Source organism: Bos grunniens, chromosome 14 (genome assembly GCF_055505025.1).
Source record: "Bos grunniens cultivar Pamir isolate PY7600 chromosome 14, Bosgru_T2T1.0, whole genome shotgun sequence".
Taxonomy (NCBI): domain Eukaryota; kingdom Metazoa; phylum Chordata; class Mammalia; order Artiodactyla; family Bovidae; genus Bos; species Bos grunniens.
Genome location: NC_141178.1, coordinates 12,634,476 through 12,656,788, shown reverse-complemented (window position 1 = coordinate 12,656,788; position 22,313 = coordinate 12,634,476). Strand labels below are relative to the sequence as shown.

The 22,313-nt window shown below is 40.1% G+C and overlaps 1 protein-coding gene across 15 annotated transcripts in view; it reads right to left on the bottom strand.

Annotated features, from left to right (window-relative positions):
• The window catches only part of ESRP1 (epithelial splicing regulatory protein 1), a 60,278-nt gene that overhangs the window by 35,489 nt on the left and 2,476 nt on the right, over positions 1 to 22,313 (bottom strand). For all 15 annotated transcript variants that reach the window (XR_015140482.1, XR_015140484.1, XR_015140486.1 and 12 more), the window contains exons 2-9: positions 22,051 to 22,179; positions 20,317 to 20,430; positions 17,396 to 17,510; positions 3,887 to 3,985; positions 3,685 to 3,739; positions 2,309 to 2,419; positions 2,053 to 2,185; positions 1,902 to 1,944 (exon numbers count right to left, since the gene is read on the bottom strand). Coding sequence is in view for 9 of the 15 variants with exons in the window: in XM_086335928.1 (XP_086192054.1) it covers positions 1,902 to 1,944; positions 2,053 to 2,185; positions 2,309 to 2,419; positions 3,685 to 3,739; positions 3,887 to 3,985; positions 17,396 to 17,510; positions 20,317 to 20,430; positions 22,051 to 22,179 (799 nt within the window). In the remaining 6 variants the exon portion in view is untranslated. The remainder of the gene's footprint in view (positions 1 to 1,901; positions 1,945 to 2,052; positions 2,186 to 2,308; positions 2,420 to 3,684; positions 3,740 to 3,886; positions 3,986 to 17,395; positions 17,511 to 20,316; positions 20,431 to 22,050; positions 22,180 to 22,313) is intronic.

Here is a 22,313-nt window from a genome sequence, read left to right as displayed (position 1 = left end):
GAATCAGAACTAGCTTCCAATTAATTTGAAACTTTCCCCTCCACCCTTTTCAAAAACTACCTCTCTTAATTTAGGAAAGTAGCAATTAAATCATGGACCAACAATCATATTCTTGAAGAAGTAACTAGTCATGGTGGTTAAGGGCACAGACTCTGAAGCTAGAATGCCTGGGTACAACTGTGGCTTTATCATTTTCCAGGCTGTGACCTCAGTCAAGTTTAATCTCTGTACCTCAGTTTGCTCATCTGTAAAATGGGAGTAAAATTACCTACCTCATAAATTATGAGAATAAGTGATTACATACAAAGCATTTAGTGATTTTTGTTATTGTTTTCCTAATTACTTATTAGGAAAGGTCCAAACATACTCAAGTAGAGAGGATAATGAACACATATGGCAGCTAGTTTCAACATTTATCAATACTCTGCTGAACATGAAGCATTTTGTACAATGCTGCCTTGTAGCAAATACTCAAACACTCAGTCAACTTTGCCACCTGCGATGTACAATGTTACCTACTATGGAACCTCAGGACCATAGCTTTATGGTCAGGACTTCCAAATATACTTTATCCCCAATGAATATCAAACACTGGAAACCCTATTAAACTTGAAGTTTTTAATTTGGAAGCCTTGGTTTATTTCAAGAAATAAGTGCAAGATATATATCAGCAAATTGTATTAACAGAATGTTGTTACTACAAGTTTTACAGTTGTAAAGATTTTTATCAGGGATAAATAATAAAATTATAATGAAAGGGTATAAAAGTTCTCTGTATTTAAGTGAAAGCCACCTTAGCATATTTTGGCAATATGTGTCAAAAACCCTTAAGATGTCCATATTCTTTGATCTAGTTATCCCATTTTTAGGAATTTATCCTAATGAGTGGCACATACAGAGATACAAACATATTCACTGCAACATACTTATAGAGTGAAAAGTTGGGCAATGGGAGCTTGTTTCCAATACGATTGTTTTCATAAAAAATTATGGTAAATATAATTCCATGTGCGTGCTAAGTCGTGTACAACTCTTTGTGACCCCATGGACTGTAGCCCACCAGGCTCCTATGTCCATGAGATTTTCTGGGCAAGAATACTGCAGTCGGTTGCCATTTCCTTCTCCAGGGGATCTTCCTGACCCAGGGATCAACCCCTTATCTTGTGCCTCTCCTTATTGGCAGGTGGATTCTTTACCACTAGCGCCACCTGGGAAGCCCGGCAATGAGCACTGAGGAACACTGAGATATTTAAGAAAATATTCATAATATACTAAAAGGAGAAAGGAGATTAAAGCAATATGAGCAAAGAAAAACATCTGTTGGACAAACCACAGTTGACACTTTTTATGTACTATTATTTTTAGGTTTTACAGTTACAAATCACTCCAGAATTAGATAAAGACTTCCTATTCCTACTTCTTTTTGACCATGTTACTTCAAACATCAGATATTCTAAAATACTAGAAGCCAGAAAGCTACCATGTTCCTCGCCACTGATGAGTTATGAAGTTGAGAAAAAAATTAGAAGCAGATATGCAACAATTCCAGGTATTCGGGTACAGCCGTTATGGCTGTTTGAAAGTTTTCAGACTATTTAATTTCTTTCATGAACTACTCTTTCCCTTTGTACATGACTTTACATGTACCCTTTGGCCTTTGTATAAGTATGTTTAATTGCGATTTAACTACATTTGGTTGACTTAAGCCTTAGGACAAGTGTTACACAGTACACTACCTGATACTATTGGATATTTCTTCCTTCTATCAAAAGAATAAAAGTCAACTCCCATGTTTCATTGGGAGTAAAAAAACATTCACGATTATATTTATCTGCCTTTGGTATATAAGCAAAATTTTAGATCCTTCTCAACACAGCCACATTGTATGAAAAGGTACTCACCACCAGCAATTTTAAGAAAATCTTCACCTGTTGCTTTGTAAACCTAAGGAAAGATAAAAGGAAATGAAATGCAGTTTCTGAGCCTTCTGATGTGCACGCTAGTTCAAGACGCCAGGCTTGTCAGGCATCACCTGTCAGGCTGAGCACATACCTCGATGTACCGGCTCCCCATGTGGTGCTTGTGTCTCTGCAGAGCTAGGTCTCTGTGCTCCTCGCTCACAAACCTAACCAGGGCTTCTCCGTTCCTCCGACCCTGGGCATTCAGACAAAGTGCTGCACCGCCCCTTTGAAAAATAACCGAACAGAAAACAATGGGGGGAAAAAAATAACAGTGAGGAGGAAAATGACACAACATCTATTTATCCCCTTGGGACTGTTAAGTCAAATAGAGATTAAGGAAAACCAACTTGGCAATATTGAGTCCTTTGAAGAATCTTGCAATATCTTGATCCGAAGACTGCCATGGTAAACCTCGTGCCCTGACTACTGTGTTGTCATCAATAAGTTCCATCTTGCTGCTGTGGATCAAGCAGAACTTCAGCTCACATGATTAACACTAGGCAGTCTGACCTACTACCCCTCCTAAGACAACTGGCCTATCTGCACTTGAGCTATTCTTCATTTGGAGTTCAGACAGACTTGTCATCTGCTCACTGTACTTCATAACTTCAAAAATTCTCTGGGTATATAGTTCAAAGTATTCTTTAGGTGGGTAACTTCACAAAGGCAACTGCCTATGCAAGTTCAGCACGGCCTGCTCACCCAGCAAACCACCTATCAGCTAAGTTGCTGCTTCCTTGTTCTCACAAGAACCCGAGATCAATTCAGAGGAAGAACAATCCTCCCAACACCCTGATGGCCTGTAACTTCCTAGAGCTGAGAAGCATAGGTTTAAATCCATTCTCTCATCTGGCCAGTACACCGGTGGGGTTTAGATCCAGCTTGACCACAAAAACTTAAGATTCCCATAAAGCTGGTAATTAACCCACATCAGTAATGCGTGCACGTTGTCAGAAGCCTGCCATTAAAATATCTCCCCTATCAAACAGGGAGGCATCAGAGTGTTTATGAAAATGCTTGGGAGTTCCCATACCTTAATGAGTCATTTGTAAATCACCTGTTCTATATTTTGACATCTTTTGATGTTCTATTCCTCCCATATTTTTATTTTCAGTACTCTGAGGACATTTTCTTAATGAGTCACTTTTCCCACAACTAAATAGGCCTCTCTATTTAGTGTCTCTAATAGTGTCTCTCTAATGGGCAAAGATGTCAGAAGTTTCTGCTCACTTCAGGCACCAAGTAATCTCATGCAAGCCAGTGCAGTGATGTACAAATAGGTCTACCTGTGATCACAAACAAAGATGCCACCATTTCATACTTCTCCCCAATTATTTCCTGTGCTTTAAAGTAGGAGCTGATAGAACATACTTAAAATTATCTCAGTAAAAACCTTGTGAACTCTTTTAAGCCCTGTGATTTTTCCCCCTTGGAAATTTTCCAGTGAGGATGGACAGTTCAGAGAGGCTAAAATCAAAATCACAGATAGGAACACAAGAGGTCCCTAAGGTCATAGTGACTAAGGATACAAATATTTCATTAAATGTTAATCCCAACATCCAAGCACACTTTAAATCACAATCTCCTTTAATGAATGACGTAATAGTAGAAAATGGATAGCCAAAAGGGTCAGTAAAGTCACTAAAATATAAGGGGAGTTAAAACCACAATATGAATACAAACACATTGAAAGACTCCAATGGAGTAGTATGCAAGTACTTACCAAGTGCCACTTTCAAATTTGTGATTTACTCTCTCTGGATCTGAAAACCTGTGATCTAAAATGAGAACATACAAGTCATCCGTTAAGCTGGAGAGAAAGCTATGAGTGCGTGGGTGGGGCAGAACATGTCTCAGAAGCACAGATGACGGAAAGTGGATGGGATCAGATTCTAGGTCCCCATTGTTTTAACATCAATACTTACTATAAGGGTCTGAAATCATTGCTAAGATTATATTTCCCATATCTTCAACTTGAGATGCTCCATACCGGGAGGCTGAACTATTCTTCTCAAAATTTAAACCTGGGAAATTCAGTTAAGGAAATCTTTTGGGGAGGTAAAATGAGCTTGCTTTTAACCCCAAATTAAACTGTCATGGAGCCACGTTGTAAAATGCATCTGGATTGAAAATTCTTTGAAATCTCAGAATAGTTGCTTCCCATCAGTCTGGACTTCACCCACAGTTCCTGAAGTATCCAATTGCCCCTTTGGACTAAGATGGCCAAATCAATTCTGTCCTGAGGAATAATACCAGGAATAAAATGTTTATTGAGGGGTAGCGAATGCATGAATAATGAACACTTTACTGTCAAACCATGAAGTATACAGTGAAATTAACAGAATCCCTACCTTACCTTTACAGCACATACCGGCAACAACCATGCTGACCTAAAGATATAGTTACATCTACCAAAATCACAAGGTATTGAATGGCTTTAAGCCTAATGTTCAAAAACTTTTCAGATTACTGACAACATTGTATCTCTGATACTATTTTTATCCTGAACTCCTTTTTACAAGATTTTTGGAGTCCCACAACACAGCTATCTTAGATGGCAACAAATGCTTGTCTTTTCAGAGTAGATGTGTAGAAACAACTCAAGTACTCAGGGCCAACAGTGACCAATGTGACTTCTGATCAAATGAGTACACTGTCTGGATAAGCCAGGAAACACGGCTTTTAGGAAATGCATGGCTCAAGCTGTGTTGAAGATGCAACCAAAAGAGGTTTCTGCCAGGTTTTATGAATTTGCAGTCTAAAGCATGTGACTTTGTCAAAATAGTTACCTTAGAAAGCCAACAGTCATTAAAATGGTTCGTTTCTTTTATTTTCAAGTTTCAGGGCTATAGTCACTTTGTCATGAATTCACTGTTATAAGCTTTATAGTGTAGTACAATGCACACAACAAATAATACTATAGGACTACCTTTTCTCACGTTTAAAATGAAAACAGCCATCTGCGTGGTGGTTGTTAAAGTGTTTTATAAAAATGTTTTCTGACTGGTATTTTGTAATATGGGTAAAAAATGAAGACAAATATTAATAAAAGTAGGTGCCATTTAACTGTGAACAAAGAGGATACAATGTAAAAACAACTCAGAGATGTCTTTCCCACCAAGAATCATAGTCAGTCTTCTGAATGGGTAATATTCTTTTCTATTCTCAATTCAACATCCTTTTCTATTTCATTCCCATCAGCTTCCTCTTTCCCTTCTCCAGTAAAGACATTGCATTGCTTTTCCCCACACTAGGCAAATTCATTTTTCTGTTGTCTCTCACCAGTTATATTTCTCTGTAGTTAAAAATACTACATGTAGAAAGGCAACCATATGTTCCTTGGCAAATTACTTAACCCCACTAAACTTCATGCCATTTGTAAAGCCAAAGCTGTGATCACCTTTACCTTCCTGGACTTTTGTGAAAATTAAATGAGATAAAACAAGCTGAGGACACAAAGCAGGCATTTAATACTTGAAGCTCCCTGATTTTAGGTGACCAACTTTCATAACCCATGATAAGGACACTTTGAGAGGGTCACATTTATGACTAAAAAAACATCTGAACTCATCAGATGCCTATTTGTATACTCATAGGATAATCAAGCTAAAATGGTAGATAATTTCTGCATTCCCCCTGTAGCCTCACCCTTTACATTAATCACCGAGTGATGAAATAAATGTGCTGCCCACTGAGGGATTAGAAAATCAATCCCCAGGAGATGTTCAAGCAACCGAGTAATGACCTCTGACCGGGGTCATTAAAATGATTGTCCTTGGTCAATCTATGACAAAGGAGGCGAGACTACACGATGTTGGAAACAGTCTCTTCAACAGATGGTGCTGGGAAAACTGGACAACTACTTGTAAAAAAATGAAATTAGATTATTCTTTAACACCATACACAAAAAGAAGCCCCAAATGGATTAACGACCTAAATATAAGACCAGACACAATAAAACTCTTAAGAGGAAAACATTGGCAGAACACTTTCTGACATAAACTGCAGCAGTATCATTTTTCGACCCATCTACCAGAATAATGGAAATAAAAACAAAAGTAAAGAAATGGGACCTACTTCAACTCAAAAGCTTCTGCACAGCAAAGGAAACAACAAAACAAAAAGGCAACCCACAGACTGGGAGAGAAAATTTGCAAATGATATGACTATCAACAGACTGGTTTCCAAAATTTACAAACAGCTCATGATGCTTAACAACATCAAAACAAACAAGTCAATCAACAAATGGGCAGAAGACCTAAATAGACATTTCGCCAAAGGACACATACAGATGGCCAAGACACACGAAAAGATGTTCAACATCACTAATGATTACAGAAATGTGAATCAAAACTACAAAACCACAATGAGATATCACCTCACACCGGCCAGAATGGGTATCATCAAAAAATCCAGAAACAATAAATGCTGGAGAGGGTGTGGAGAGAAGGACCCTCCTATACTGTTGGTGGGAATATAAATTGATGCAGCCACTATGGAGAACAGTAGGGAGATTCCTTAAAAAAAAAACTAAGAAACAGTGCTACCACATGACCCTGCAATCCCACTCTTGGCCCTATGTTCGTGCTTGTGCGTACCGAGTCGCTTCAGTTGCGTCTGACTCTGTGTGACCCTATGGACTGTAGCCTACCAGGCTCCTCTGTCCATGGGATTCTCCAGGCGAGAATACTGGAGTGGGTTGCCATTCTCTTCTCCAGGGGAGCTCCCCGACCCAGGGATCAAACCCGAGTCTGTCTGGCAGGCGGGTTCTTTACCACTAGCGCCACCTGGGAAGCCCCCAAACAGAACGTGCTTGTGTGTGCTCTGTTGAAGCACTGAGCACGTATATTTGAGGAAAAACATGATCTGAAAGGATACATGCACCCCAACGTTCACTGGAGCACTGCTGACAATAGCAACCTGATAGCCTGGAAGCAGCCTAAATGCTCCTTAACAGAGGAATGGACAAAGAGGATGTGGCACATTTATACCGTGGAATATCCCTCGACCACTAAAAGAATGAAGTAATGCCATTTGCAGCAACGTGGAGGGGCCTAGAGACTGTCATACTGAATGAAGTAAGAGAAGGAGAACTACGGATATACAGAACTCCCTTATATACAGAATCTAAAAAGAAATGATACAAATGAACTTATAAAACAGAAAGACTCACACACTTAGAGAATGAACTTACAGTTGCCTGGACACACTGCTATATTTAAAACGGATAACCAACAAGGGCCTACTGTATAGCATAGGGAACTCTGCTCCATGTTACGTGGAAGCCTGGATGGGAGGGCAGTTTGGGGGAGAATGGATCCATGTATTGTGTGTGGCCGAGTCCCTTCCTTGCTACCTGGGACTATCACAACATTGTTTGTCTATGCCCCAATGCAAAATAAGCTTTTAAAAAATGATCATCATTGGCAAACTATACTGTATGTATTAATTCTGGGTCATTTTCAAAGAATGTAATGACAGGACAGAAAAACTGGAGCCAAAGGATGAAGATGCTTTAGGAAGACAACTGCCCTAAGTTTTCTGGGGAGATGGGAGGGACTTGAAGAGCCTTTACAGAACTAAGAAATAAGAGCTGTGACTAGCCATAATGTATCATGTAAACTATGCCACCAATTGTCTGGAACCCTGCAATTCTTATAACACTTTCCCTCTTGTAAGGGCCTACAATGAAGTAAAGAGAAGCATATCCAAGAAACAGACCAATGCCATCCACCATAAAGGCAGGGTTTCTCAACCTCAGTATCAGTGGTATGTAGGGCAGATAAATCTTTGTTGGGAGTGGGGATGGTGTCTTGGGTACTATAGGATTTTTAGTACCATGTCAACCTCTACCTACTCCCAGTTTTAACAATTAAAAATGTCTCCCCCCGCCCAGAAGTCTCCAGATTTTTGCCAAGTGTCCCCAGGTGGGCAAAATCTAGCCCCGGTTGAAAAACATCATTAAAAGCTAACAGCTCCAAAGAGTGGCAACTTAACCCCTTACTACTGATTCAGAGAAAAGTTTTATATGTAGGAGATCATTACTGGACAGAAAGTTTGAAGATATGTGACCAAGGAAACACTGCATAAGGCAGTTAGATGCTGTGGCAAAACTCCGATCAGCAGAGACACACAGACACACACCCTATACCTTAAGGAACATGGATGAAAACACAGCAAAAGGCAGCCCTTGACCCTCACTCAATTTTGGGGCAGCCCAGAGAAAAGTATGGCTTTCCTGTTTTTAAAGGGATTGTAAAGAAACAATGAGAAGAGATTGTATGTGGCCTCCAAAATCTAAAACATGGCCTCTCTAGCCCTCGAGTGAATAGGATTGCTAACTTCTGATTTGGAAAAATAAAATTGCCAAAAATAGAGAATGCTGCAGAAATATTTGCCACATTGTAACTTTCTATCCCAAAACAGAATTTTGGGGGGAAATTAAACTTTGAAGGAATTGGATGGGGAGAGTATGTTCCACTCAAACCAGTTTTTTCTCTTCTGTAAATGACAAGAGGCATAAGCCTTCTCACCTTTGCTCAGGTAACTCCCCTATAAAATCCTCTTATCTTCATAATCCTTTAACCAAATTAGACCATGGGTCACTCCCACTCAGCCCCAAAGCCTCCTTTAACTGCTCGAGGTCACAACCATCAATCTGAGTTGATTAGATACTATTTCTATACAATATTAATATGACTCTCGTCAACTCTACTTTGCATTTCCTAAGCACAGGTTTCCTTTCCTCTGATCTCTTTCCATCTACCACAGCACCTATTAACTTCTAAGATTCTACTGACATAAATGGTGATATTTATTAAACACCATTTTGTGCCAAACACTATTTCCTCCTATACGTTTGCAGTACCCCTGCCAGGTGGATAACAGTGAAACCAAACAGATGACGAAAGTAGGATGGAGAGCAGTTCTGTAACTCACTCAAGTTTTCCAGCTGGCAGGTGATGGAGCTGAAATTATCATACAGTTCTGACTTGACTATGTGTATGCAATTCGCTGCCCCGAGATAAGCAGCTCTGTTTAATTTGTTTTGAGCAACAGTTTGTGAGAAGCTTTCTAAATGCATATATGACATGTATATGTATGGCTGAGTCCCTTCATTGTTAACCTGAAACTACCACAACACTGCTGATAGGCTATGCTCCAATACGAAATTAAAAATTTAAAGTTTGAAAACCAACAAACAGAAAAGAGGACTAAGTGACTAAATTCTCTAGCAGGGGTCATGATCCTGTCTGAACTACAGTCTGAACCTGAGAATACTTGGATTACATGTAAGCAGACATCCTCTCAGTTGTACTAAAGCTGAGAAGGCATTTTATCTAGTTTAAGTCTAAAACAAACCTATGGAAACTACTTTTGGAATAATACATGTAATAAAATAATAATTAACAAATACATATATGAAAGCCAAGTGAAAAAGATCAGAAGTAACAACGTGAATACCCTGTTTGTGTAGAATAGATCTGCACCTGAAGAATTATTTTACCGAATGCAACTTTTTGAATTAAGAATGTGTTGTAGACATTTGGCTAACCTGGTTCCGCATAACATGTCCCAACATGTTTCCCTTCAAGTCATCACACACCAGGAAGATCAGCAGCTCTGAGCTCCTAGCAACTTTTAAAAGTCACCCAACCTCCTGCATGCCCAAACCACCCACTCACCCACACCACTGTCTTCGGAAGATTCATTCAGTTTTGAGTAATTCTTACCAGAATGTAACATGAATAACACATACAGGAGAGTGAGAAAAACACATTTAGTACCGATTCTTTCTCCTATCAATTCATAATTATATACTGAATGACCTGCTACGCGTCTGATCTTGAGGGAAGGAAAGATGAGTCTGTGCCTCCTGATTTATGGTTCGTCATGCAACTTAGTCATTCTGCCCTCGAGGCGGCCACAACAGCACCAACAGGCTTGGCCAGCTCTACAAATTAGACACGCTGTGAGGAAACGCAGAAGGTAAAGCCAGACATGTGGGAACAAAACGAGCATTTCAGGCTACAACTGAGCTAGGGCTGCATTTACACAGAACTCGGAGACGTTCGGAGACCTCGTTGGTAGTTGAACAGAGGGTGCCACGTCAATGAAACAGATTTCAGGACTTAACCCATGCTTATACTATCTGAGGGCAGAATTCAGAGAGGAATTTTACAGAGCACATCAGTATCAATTGATCCATTCAAAAGAAGTTCCCTTTTCTGATGGCCTGAAAGGCGACACATTTCATTTCAGAACACTCAATTTTCCCTGGTAAATAGCATCTTTTTAAAACTAGTTTAAAACAAGTTTTTAGTTTCGAAGAGAAAGCACACATATAAAACAAAGGCATTGTGGAGCAACTAAATTTAAACCATGTTAAAATTTCATCACAATTTAAAATTCCAACTCAAAGCCATTTTTCATTGCCATTAAACAGTAGCCCCCCACCTCCTCCCAAAGACAAAGTTTGCTTCTTCCCCTTCTACTGTTTACTTTTTTATAGTCTAACACAGCTGCCTATATTGCCAGACATTTTTCAATAAAATTCCTGTGCTAAAGGAACAAAGGAATAGACCACAAAAAAGTTGAAACAGTGCTCCAAATAAGAACTGAATTTCCTATAATTATGTGAAGGAAAAATGGGAAAGTGATAAATTACCCTTATATGAGTTGCATAATTTAAAAAAACGGGTTCTAGGGAATTCCCTGGCAGTCCAGTGGACAGGACTCTGTGTTTCCACTGCAGGGGGCACAGTTCAATCCCTGGTCAGGGAACTAAGATCCCTCAAGCCACACTGAGTGGCCAAAATAAAATAAAATAAAAAAATGAAACAGGTTGTATAAATAATCTGCTATATTTTAAAGTAAGCTTTGAAAGAAGCAAGTAAGAATGCCACTATAAAATAATGTAAGATTAAAAGCAACAAAGACTTTTTTTATAATAAATGCTGGGGAACATATATCTGCAGTTTTAACTCTTCCGCAGAAGCCTACACTTTCTAAGCGGGAGAGAAAAATGAGATTCGTCCTAACAACTATTACTTCAGGAGGTATTATTGTTAACAAAAGCACAGAACTGACAAGTCAATTATACCTCTGAAGAAATAAGCTGGAAGTAGGGGCCAAAGCAAAATAAAAGAAAAATTTCTACCTTAGAAAAAGACATTTACATGGGATAAACAAATTAGGAAAGACAGACTCCATGATAATGTTTTCCAAAGCCTTCTACAACAAAACAACTATCCTAGAATTCCCAAACTCACATTTTAAAAGTAAACTATTTTGTAATCAAAATAAACCACATAAAATTAACATAACAACTCTGAATGCTGGCCAAGAATATACAGCATTTCCAGTCACTTTAACTTATTACACACCACAAACCAGACTACTGGCTGATTTGGCTCACATGATGGCCGTGTGGTGCCAAATATAATTTCTTCCCCACTTCAGCTAACAAGGTCAACTAGTAACCCAGCTTACCTAGGTGATATTTTAAATCCCTTTCATATGCAAAAAGATACCAGGGAGGATTCAGCATTTGCCTCTATTTTTTTAAGAAGGGCAACGAAGGTGTGTGAAGGTGTGTGCGACCACAAAGATCCAGTTCAACTAATCCTAACAAACAAGTGGACTTCCCTGGTAGTCCAGTGATTAAGAATCTGCCTGCTTATGCAGGGGACACAGGTTCTGCTCTAGAAGATGCCACACGCATCAGAGTAACTACGCCCCCGAGCCTCTACCAAGCCTGTGCTCCAGAGGCCACACTCGGTAACAAGAGAAGTGACCACAATGAGAAGTCCAGACACCGCAACTAGAGAAAGACTTCTCGCAGCAACGAAGACCCAGCGAAACCAAAACAACATTTTTTAAAATGAAAAACCAAATAAGCCACCATATTACCCAGCAATACCACTTCTAGGGCATAGACTCTGAAGAAACCAAAACTGAAAAAGACATGTGTATTTCAATGTTCACTGCAGCACTATTTACAACAGCTGGAACATGGAAGCAACCTAGATGTCCATCGCCAGATGAATGGATAAAGTTGTGGTACATATATACAAGGGGATATTACTCAGCCCAAAAAAGGAATGCACTTGAGTCAGTTCTAATGAGGTGGATGAACCTAGAGCCTATTATACAGAGTGAAGTCAAAAAATCAAATATCATATATGAATGCATATATATGGAATCTAAAAGGATGGCACTGACGAACCTGTTCAAAGAGCAGCGATGGAGATGCAGACATGGAGAACAGACTTATGGACGAAGGGTGGGGGAGGAGGGAGAGAGAAATGGAGAGGGGAGCATGGTTGCACATAATTAACATAAGTCGATAAAGAGCCAATGGGAATTTGCTGTATGACTCAGGGAACTCAGACTGGGGCTCTGCGGTAACCTGGAGGGGTGGGAATGGGCGGGAGGAGACTCAAGAGGGAGACATCCGTACACCTATGGCTATTCATGTTGATGTATGACAGAAATCAATATTGCAAAACAATCAATTAAAAATAAATATTATAAAAACAAGCACATAAGCGCAGAATGAACCACATTCACACACACTATTTTACAATGGAGAAACTAAATTAACCCTTAAGTTTACCTGTACTAACATGTAGCTGACATGTGAAAAGGCCTATACCCAGTCTCACACAAGGTTAGAAAAAAATATTTAGGTGTAAAATAGTTTAGATAAGGTCCTAAATCAATAAGGAAGTCCTTTTAGTCATTGGCAGCTGGCTTTCTTTTCCATGACTCTCAACAACCCAGCCTACACTGGAGTGCGCGCGGTTGGGCAGACAGTGGCTGAGTGGCACAGTCTGAATAGTGAACCACAGCATTATTCCTTACAATAGTTATGCGCATTTCAAGGTGGGGAAACTGAGGCTGCAGGTCCAGTAAATTCACCCCCAGGAAATCGGACCCCAGAGCTCGTGTTCTTAGCACTCTGCCAGTAAGGCTATTACGTCCATCTTTAATATATGGGAAAAATAGGCCACTGTTACCGTGTTAGTAGCACGCCCACACAAACGTGTATGGTTCACTCTCATCACGAAGTGGTGAAACACACACACAGAAAGACACACTCCTGCTAACACTTGGATGGACAGACAAGAGTGGTTTAGTGATTTTTCTTTTTTTACTGTGATGTTGTAAAGCTGCACTAGTGAAATGGCATTTCCTAATAATGTCAAACAGCATATATGGATGTAATACCCTACAACTGGATTGAAATTTTACAAAATTAACTTCTCTTTCCCCCTGAATATTATAGTCTCAGGAAACAGAATATAAATTTATAAGGGAGATAACCTATTTAAATAGGCAAACCCATGCTCAAATCATCTTTACAAATTCTAGAATTTTATCCCCTAGTTAACAAGCAGGATGTTTGCAATCAGACTCAGGTTCAAATGCTGCCATTTCTAACTTAAGACAAAACCTCGAAGTGTCAGTTTCCCTAGCTATAAAAAGCGGGCAATACTTCCTCCACTGGGCTCTTGGGAAGCTATTACTGGGATAAACAATAAACTCCAATCGACAGTTCTCTACTTTCACCTGCTCTCTGGAAAAGGCCATACTTCATTTAAAATGAGTTCTCAGTAAAGGCTTGGTAAAATGAAATAAACAGTGGTAAAGGTCTCGATTAACGAGAATAAATCAGCTCATGAATAGCAAAACTAACAAATACGTTAAGAAACCAGGAGGAAGTAATTCCACTCAAGATTGTGGGGGAAATAGGTTTGTTCTTAAAAAACAAACAAACAAACAAAAAAAAACAGGTAAGTCATACAAACAGCCTCATAATCAAAATGGACTTTCAGCAGGGGACAAGTAGAATTAATTTCTCCCAGGGGATCTATGATAAATTTCTTCCTTTAAAAAAAATTACATGGGCCCCAATTCCTATCATCACACCCTTACCACTTCACCTGATTACAAAATGCCAGCCATAGTTCACTTGCTAAGTGAGGTCTTCTCTCTTACTTAGGACTGCATAACTCAAAAAAGCAGGTAACAAAATTGCAGCTGGAAACACTCAGAGAGGCTCTAACATTAACTCTAGCAGTGGTTTTAGAACCAACACAAAGACAAGAGAGGAAAACACGTGCTAATGGAAGAACCAGGACTGCATACAAGGAGCGCCTAAACCTTTCATCAAAGCGGTCATACTGCTTCATCTACATCCAGGTTCACAAAGCTTTCACTGGCAAATACCATAAGTAAAAGTGAGGCTTGAGGGACCTTCCCTGGTGGCCCAGTGGCTAAGACCCCACACTCCTAGGTTTGATCGGTGGTTGAGGAACTAAAGAAGGACTTCCCAGGTAGCTCAATGCAAAAGAATCCACCTGCCAATGCAGGAGACTGAGGTTTGATTCATAGGTCAGGGAGATCCCCTGGAGTCGGAAATGGTCACCTGCTCCAGTATGTTTGCCTGGAAAATTCCATGGACAGAGGAGCCTGGTAGGCCACAGTCTATGGGGTCGCAAAAGAGTCTGACACAACTGAGCACACACACGTGCCTGAAATGGAGCCTAACTTAGCTTTATTCATAATTCACCTGTTTATTGCAGTCAAATATTTCCGATTTTCAGTCCTATGGTATTTGGGGGGTGGAACCCCACAAAATTGCCAACAAATAGTTATGGAGCTAGAATGAAAAGGAATGACAGAAAAAAATAGTCAGCATAGCATATTAACCATTCACCTAAAGGTCAGATAATGCAAAAATTATATAAAGGTATATAGAAATTGAGTATGGAGCATAATGTGTAGGTAATACAGCATGAAGTGAAAAGTGTTCATTGCTCAGTTGTGTCTGACGCTTTGCAACCCATGAATTGTAGCTCACCAGGCTCCTCTGTCCATGGAACTCTCCAGGTAAGAATACTGGAGTGGGTGGCCATTCCCTTCTCCAGGGGATCGTCCCGATCCAAGGACTGAGCCCAGGTTTTCTGAATTGCAGGCAGATTCTTTACCATCTGAGCCACCAGGGAAGCCCAGATAATACAGCACAGAGCAAGTAAAAAGCCCAGGTTACCATACTGAAGATGTTCACTAATACCCCAAATCTTGTATATGTTAAGCTCTTAAGAAACCAAGGAGAAAACATGGGTAAGCTTTTAACAAGCTATCTCTGAACTGAAAATACATGGAAAAAAAAACAGAATACCTAAATGTAAGAACCTCTTGTTTGTAGCTATGGAAATTTTTACTAATATCTGACTTATCATTACTACAGAAAGATTTTCTTTGCTAAAAGAGAAAACTGGGTGATCAGGGATGAACCTGAATATTGCCTTTCCTATTCAAATTATCTTTTTCTATTAGACTTTCCCTCCACTATCTATTAATACTTTGCATAAGTTTTTGATTCTTTATTTTGTACCAGCACATTAAATGGTTTAGCATTTGCTATCAATGGAACTGTGTCCCTCCCCAAACTTCATGTGTTGAAACCCTAGCTGCTAAATATGACTATCTGGGAATAGATTATTTAGGAGATCTCTCTCTCTCTCTCTAAGTCTCTTCAGTCATATCCAACTCTGTGCGACCCCATAGACGGCAGCCCACCAGGCTCGGCCATCCCTGGGATTTTCCAGGCAAGAACACTGGACTGGGTTGCCATTTCCTTCTCCAATGCATGAAAGTGAAAAGTGAAAGGGAAGTCACTCAGCCGTGTCCAACTCTTATAGACCCCATGGACTACAGCCTACCAGGCTCCTCCATCCATGGGATTTTCCAGGCAAGAGTACTGGAATGGGGTGCCATTGACTTCTCCGTATTTAGGAGATAATTAAGGTTAAATGAGGCCACAAGCAAAGGGCCCTAATCTGTTAGGCCTGTGGCCTTATAAAAAGAGGAAAGAACCACCTCATTCCTGGCTCTGCCAGGCCCCCCCCACCCCACCCCATTGTGAGACACAAGGAGGAGGCAGCTATCTGAAAGCCGAAAAATCCCTCACCAGAGGTGAGCCATGATGGCACCCTAACCTGGGACCTTCCACACTCCAGAACTGTGAGAAAATAAATTTCTGTTGCTAATAAGCCACCAGTCTAGGGTATTTGTTATAGCAGCCTGAGCTAACTAATGCAGCATTCTAACCAACAAAACACATAACAAATGTTATTCTACTGTCCCAACCTTCTAATGAAAACTCTTGAGAAGAATTCCTTCAAATGAGCATATTCTACCCTTCTCCCAACTGCTGGGAGCTAAACCAGTAACTTAGTGAAAATCGCTCAGTTGTGTCTGACTCTTTGTGACCCCATGGACTGTAGCCCGCCAGGCTCCTCTGTCCATAGAATTCTCCCGGCCAAGAATTCTGGAGTGGGTAGCCATTCCCTTCTCCAGGGAATCTTCCCAACCCAGGGATTGAACCCAGGTCTCCTGCATGGTAGGCAGATTCTTTATCGTCTGAGCAGCTAAATCAGTTACACCAAAATTCTAGCTATCTACTTCCAAGAAAGCAAATAAATGAGTTTGATCTCCTTACAAATGGTTAGGAAAAATATCTAAACCATGTTTTTCATCAAGAAATTTTGAAATAAAAATCAGGCTTTAGCTCCTGAAAAAGAATGATGAAGTTTAAGAATAAACATCTGTAACTTACAAGTTCCTGAAAATAACTTGAATCTGACTTCATGATGATTCTCATAGTGGCTTTGGGTGGGTCCTCAACACCTCTATTACTCAGTGTTACATCTGATAGTTAGCACATAATTGCTTATTAGTTAGCACTTTAAAGACTTACTGTATGAAAGATGATGGGTCATTCATGACAAGATGTGTGATTATAAAATTTACTTTTACAGTTCATGATGCATCAGATATATTAGCTTGGTAATGAAATAATTTGGGGTAAAATCTCAACCTCATTTTATCATCTCAACAGATAAGTTATAGTAATCACCACAATCCACATGTATTTGAAAAAGAGAGAAGATTAAAAGGGGTGCCAATGATGAACAGCTATTTGTAAAGAGTACACATCCACAATTAAAGAACCAAAACACTCTTATCCATTCAAAAGAAGCAGAAGTAAACACCAAAACCAAAATAATCAAGAATAAGTGGCCTTAGAATTGGCAAAAAAAAAAAAAGAATTGGCAAAAAAATTCTGGTCTTCACATTCAACAATTCATCAACTGAAAAAAAACAAAACCAAGCCACTCCCATAATTCAAAACTGAATTCTATTTTATGTGTTCACCTCACACAAATCAACGTCTAAAGCCAGGTAGATCACCATTCAAATTCAGTCAATTATAACTATTTTGATTGTACTGTTTTCCCCTAGCACAATAGACAAATTTTGGACAAGTGAATTTTCATACAATGTTTTAAAGTTTCTTGAACTGTCATGTTTTCCTAGAGCTGTCTTCTCAAATGATTCCTGAGTCATCACTTAAAGGATACACTCTGTCATTGCTGCAACATCCAGTTTATCAATATCAGGTGAACCAGGGCAACACTTCTTGAATTCTTTTCGAAGATCAAAAAAGGAATAGAAGCATTCAGGCAATAATACATTCTGAGGAAGGACAAGGTAGATACTGTTAACTAGACACATTTAGTTCAATAATTCCCTAACAATTAGGAACCTAAGAACTGAATGTAATTATATTTTACCACAATTTAAAAAAATTTTTTAATTAAACAGTATCTTCATTTTCTGTTAAAGTATTACATCCTATATAAAAGTGTCATGAAAAAATAATTCATTTTAAGGCAATGGATTATACATTCGTGCTTCATTATGTATTCCTCTAAAACAGTTCTGAAGCCATAAAACATTTAGGCTACTATATTTTATATTTCCTGTATGATAATACAGTGTTCTTTGTCTAGCCACAATTATGTTAGACCATCTGTACTTTTAGGAAGCGATATTAGTCCTCTCAGATGCATATGTTTACAACATATGTCTAGACCTAGGACCCTAAGTCTTTATCAAAATTTAGTTTTCTATTAAAACATAGCTTAAAATACTGGGTTCTGATAAAGCATACTCCACACACTAAAATTACAATAAGATAGCAAATTCCTGATTACCTGAAGAGGATTATTTTTCTGCCAAATTACAGTCCCACATTAGTTTTCCAGGCCACTATTATTCTGGCTAAACCCTGAGAACTCAAATTAGACTTAAAAGAATATCTCGCAAATCTCAGTGGCCAAGAAGACATGGTTCCTATTGACTAGCATCACTCTTGCTCAGCTGTCAGAGCAAATGTCACACTATTGTATCACTTTTCTGAAAGAAAAAACATCCTCACTGAATAATTTTCAAAGTTTAGTTTTGTTACAGCGACTTTAGATTTGTCTTAAAACTTCAAGACAGTCTGTGTTCACTTACTGGGAACTTGTACATTATAAAGTCAAGGATATAAAAACTTTTTAATGTTTGTGACCTGTAATGTTTATGCAATAATGTCTCTAAATTTCCTTACTGGATTCTATTAGATGTGGTTTGCTTATGCTGTATTTGAAATAGGTATCAGTATATCATGGTGACGTTTTCAAAATAGGTAATCTTGAATTGTGAATCTTTTAAGATTACCTACAAAAATGCTTATTTAAAAGCTGTTTACAATGACAATAACTCAAAAGTCCAACAATTAAAGTTTGGTTTAAATAGGTGTATCCATTAAAGACAGTGAATTTTTTTTTTACTGCTTACACAAAATACTGATGTTATATTAAACTTAAAATAGGCTAAAAGATTTATGTAGTATGAATGCTCCTTGTAAAAGTAAGGCTTTTTTTTTTTCAAAAATCTGAAAGAACACATTCAATTATGTTCACATTCAAAAAACCACTTTGTTTTCTGACTAGAAGGATTATTTTGTTTTGCCATTTCTTTATTTTTCTATAATGCATAGAATTATTTTCATTATGATGCTAAATTAATTGTTTTAGTTTTATCAAAATCTTAAAAGAAGTTACTCAGGAAAATTTTTCTCTGGAGGTTGTCTCACATCCAAAGCAGTGGGTCTAAAATAACAAAAACTGCTGCTTTACTCCAGCCCAATAGGGAAAGATTAAATTTTATCCTTCATATGAGTTTGAAGGGAAAAAAAAATTCCATATATGTATCTTTTCTGGATTGAGGGTATAGCAATTTGTTTAGCATTTAACTAACAAACAACCCTCCTCTTTTCATCAATTACTAAGGTTGCTGTAAAAAGAGGAGTTTTTATCCAACTCTCATGATACAGGAACTTGAGTTTCTCCCTTAAACTTTTAAAGTTGTTGTTATACATTTAATTCATTTCTTTCCTTTCCCTGCTGGAGTAAAAAGAAGTCTGCACTGACTGCTCACTTGTGACATCAATTGCCAGTCTACACTTTTTATTGCAAGCTTTACCTCACATACCTTTCCTTATGAAAATATTTTACTTCCATCTTTTCAAGTTCAGTATCTGCCCATCACAATAAAAAGTTACAGCTCTAACTAATTAAATTGATAAGATCAACTACATTAACAACAATTGGTCACACTGGGTCTGCTGTCTATGGGTACCATTTTTTCTCAATCCCTCAGTATTCTTCCCCAGAAGGGAAATCACATCTACATAAGATAGTTATCTTTCTCATTGCATACTTTTTTCCATACCAGAAAGATGAGTAAAGGTAAAAGATGAGGCTGACCCCATCACTTTGATACAAAATTCAATCGGTTGCACATGTACTTAAAGTCAGACAAAACGTGGTATGCTATAATTAACATTTAACTAGTTAAGAGTACAAAGCTTTTTAATGAAATCATTAGAATCATCTTTTTCCAGAAAAAGATGATTAGACCTAAGGGGTGACTCTAATTTGAAAGATTTTTCTTTGCTCCCTCCTTTCTAGGATAAGGCATTTGTTACACAGATGGGACTATCACGATGTATTAACTACAGTTTTACCCATTTCAAATGTCAAAAATTCAGCTAATATGCTTTGGAAAAGAGAGCGTTTCAAGCCTCTCTAAAACTTAACATACACAAAAACAAACTTTTAAGTCACCAAAGGGTATATATAAAATTACTATTACCTCAAATATTTCTATAAAAGTGCTGCAAATTTTTTATTGTGGTAAAATATACATAATACAATATTTACCATTTTGACAATTATAAGTGTATAATTTAGAGGCATTAAATACACCCACATTATTGTGGAACCGTCACCACCACTCCCTTGTCATGATCTCAAACTGAAATTCTGTACCCATGACATACTAACTCCTCATATGCATATTTTTAAAATAGAGAAACCTGGATAAACCGTTGCTTAAGCCTCCAGTCACCCCTAAGGTCTAATCATCTTTTTCTGGAAACGGGCACTCTTACCTTCTTAGAAGCCTCAGGATGCAGAATTTGCCTGACATGAAGCTGCCCGTCGGTACAGAGACAGAAGGAGGTTCCTACCCCAATATTCAGTTCATTGCTCACTGACTGGTTAAACTGAAAAGAACAAAACACACCCAGGGATGCAAAGGATGCAGGATTCACAAACTCTGAAAAGTGGCCCCTCTTGTTTAAAACCAGAAAAAACCTGGCTAACAGCTGCAAAGAACACCACTACTTGAGGCAACATTAGAAGGACCCAGTTCCTCCAAACGGTCCAGCTTCCTTTAGACAGGGGAGTTTTCCAATCAATCCTCAGTTAACCCACAGAAGAATTTAGTAAATGCATCCTTCAACATCCCTCCTCCTTGCATTTTTGTAATAAATCCATTCAAGACTTTTAAGTCAGAGGTCTCATTTCATCAGCAAATTGCCTTCTGATTACATCATTCTCTGGTGTTACTTTTTTTTTTTTCTGTTAAGATGCTCTGGACTTAAAGAAAGATGCCAGTTTCTGAAGTAAATGTGGCTAATAGGTATATAGAAGGCTTCCCTGGTGTCTCGGTGGTAAAGATTTCGCCTGCTAATACAGGAGACGCAGATTGGATTCCTGGGTCAGGAAGGAAATGACAACCCTCTCCAGTAATCTTGCCTGGGAAATCCCACGGACAGAGGAGCCTGGTGGGCTACAGTCCATGGGGTCGCAAAAGAGTCGGACACGACTTAGAGACCAGACAACAACAATGGGTACACAGAACTCTGTTAAACGTAGTATCACGTTTCCTGTAACACACCCCAGCAATGGCAACTTTCCCCTGTAATTAGCAACTCTTGTTCTAGGGCAGAAGCCGGGAGCAAGCCGGACACTCACCTGCGCACAGGTGTTCAGCGCCCTGCCCTATCCGCGGTCCAGTACCCGTCAGCATCCTGGTTTTCAGGTCACCTCAACCCCAGCTAAGGGGATTCCACTACTTTCGCGGCCACCCAAGGGGCAGCCCCACCTGGTCAGGCCCACAGACCCTCCCGGCGCTGGGCCCAAGGTCACTAAAGAGGTAAACGGAACCGGAACCGGGCCCTCAGGGGAATTCAGGAGCCTGAAACCCAAGCAGCAACCCCCCACCCCCGCGGTTCCCACCCAGCAGGGGCCCCCCTCTAGCTCTCGGCGCGAGGCCCGCCCGCCCGCCGGCACTGCAGCGCCCCTTGCCCCGGGGGCAGAGCCGCAGACCACAGCGGGGTCTCGGCCTGGGGTTGGGGGCGCTCGGATTCCAGCTCCGCTAGACACACGACTGGTGAAAAACCCGGCGGATGCGATTCAGGGAACAGCCGAAAAAAAAAACTAACAAGTTTTGGCCCAAAGACCCCGGGGGCTGGGCTTCCCAGTCTCAGAAGGTAAAGAATACGCCTGCAATGCAGGAGACTCAGGTTCGATCCCTGGGCCGGGTAGATCTCCTGGAGAAGGGAGTGGCTACCCATTCCAGTATTCTTGCCTGGAGAATCCCATGCACCGAGGAACTTTGCCAGGCTACTGTCCATGGGGTCGCAAGAGTCGGACACGACTGAGCAACTAGACCACCACCACCACCACCCTGGGGGCTGGGAGGCTTCAAGGAACAGCGACTTCGCCGCCCAGAGTCCACCGAGGGCTCCCAGCCCGGGTCTCGACACCCCGCCCCGGGGACCAGCGCGCGCCGCCCGGACGCCGCGGATGGGGTGGGCGGCGCGGCTCCGCGCTGTCACCTGTCGGAGCGCTTGGTCCAGCTGCGGCGCCGAGGACAGGCTCTCGGCGTCGAGCTTCGTTTCTTCTTTGCAGTCCTCCGTCAGCTCCAAGTGATCCGGTCTAACTAGTACTTCGTGCAACTGTCCCACCTCCGGGAAAAAGAAAGAAAACAAACAAGAAGCAGGGGGTCAGTTTCCCCTCCCTGAACGCGGGGACCTCCATCCTCACCCTCCTCCATCCTTTCCCATGCGGGGAAGGCCCACTCCTCTCGGCGGATCCGGCT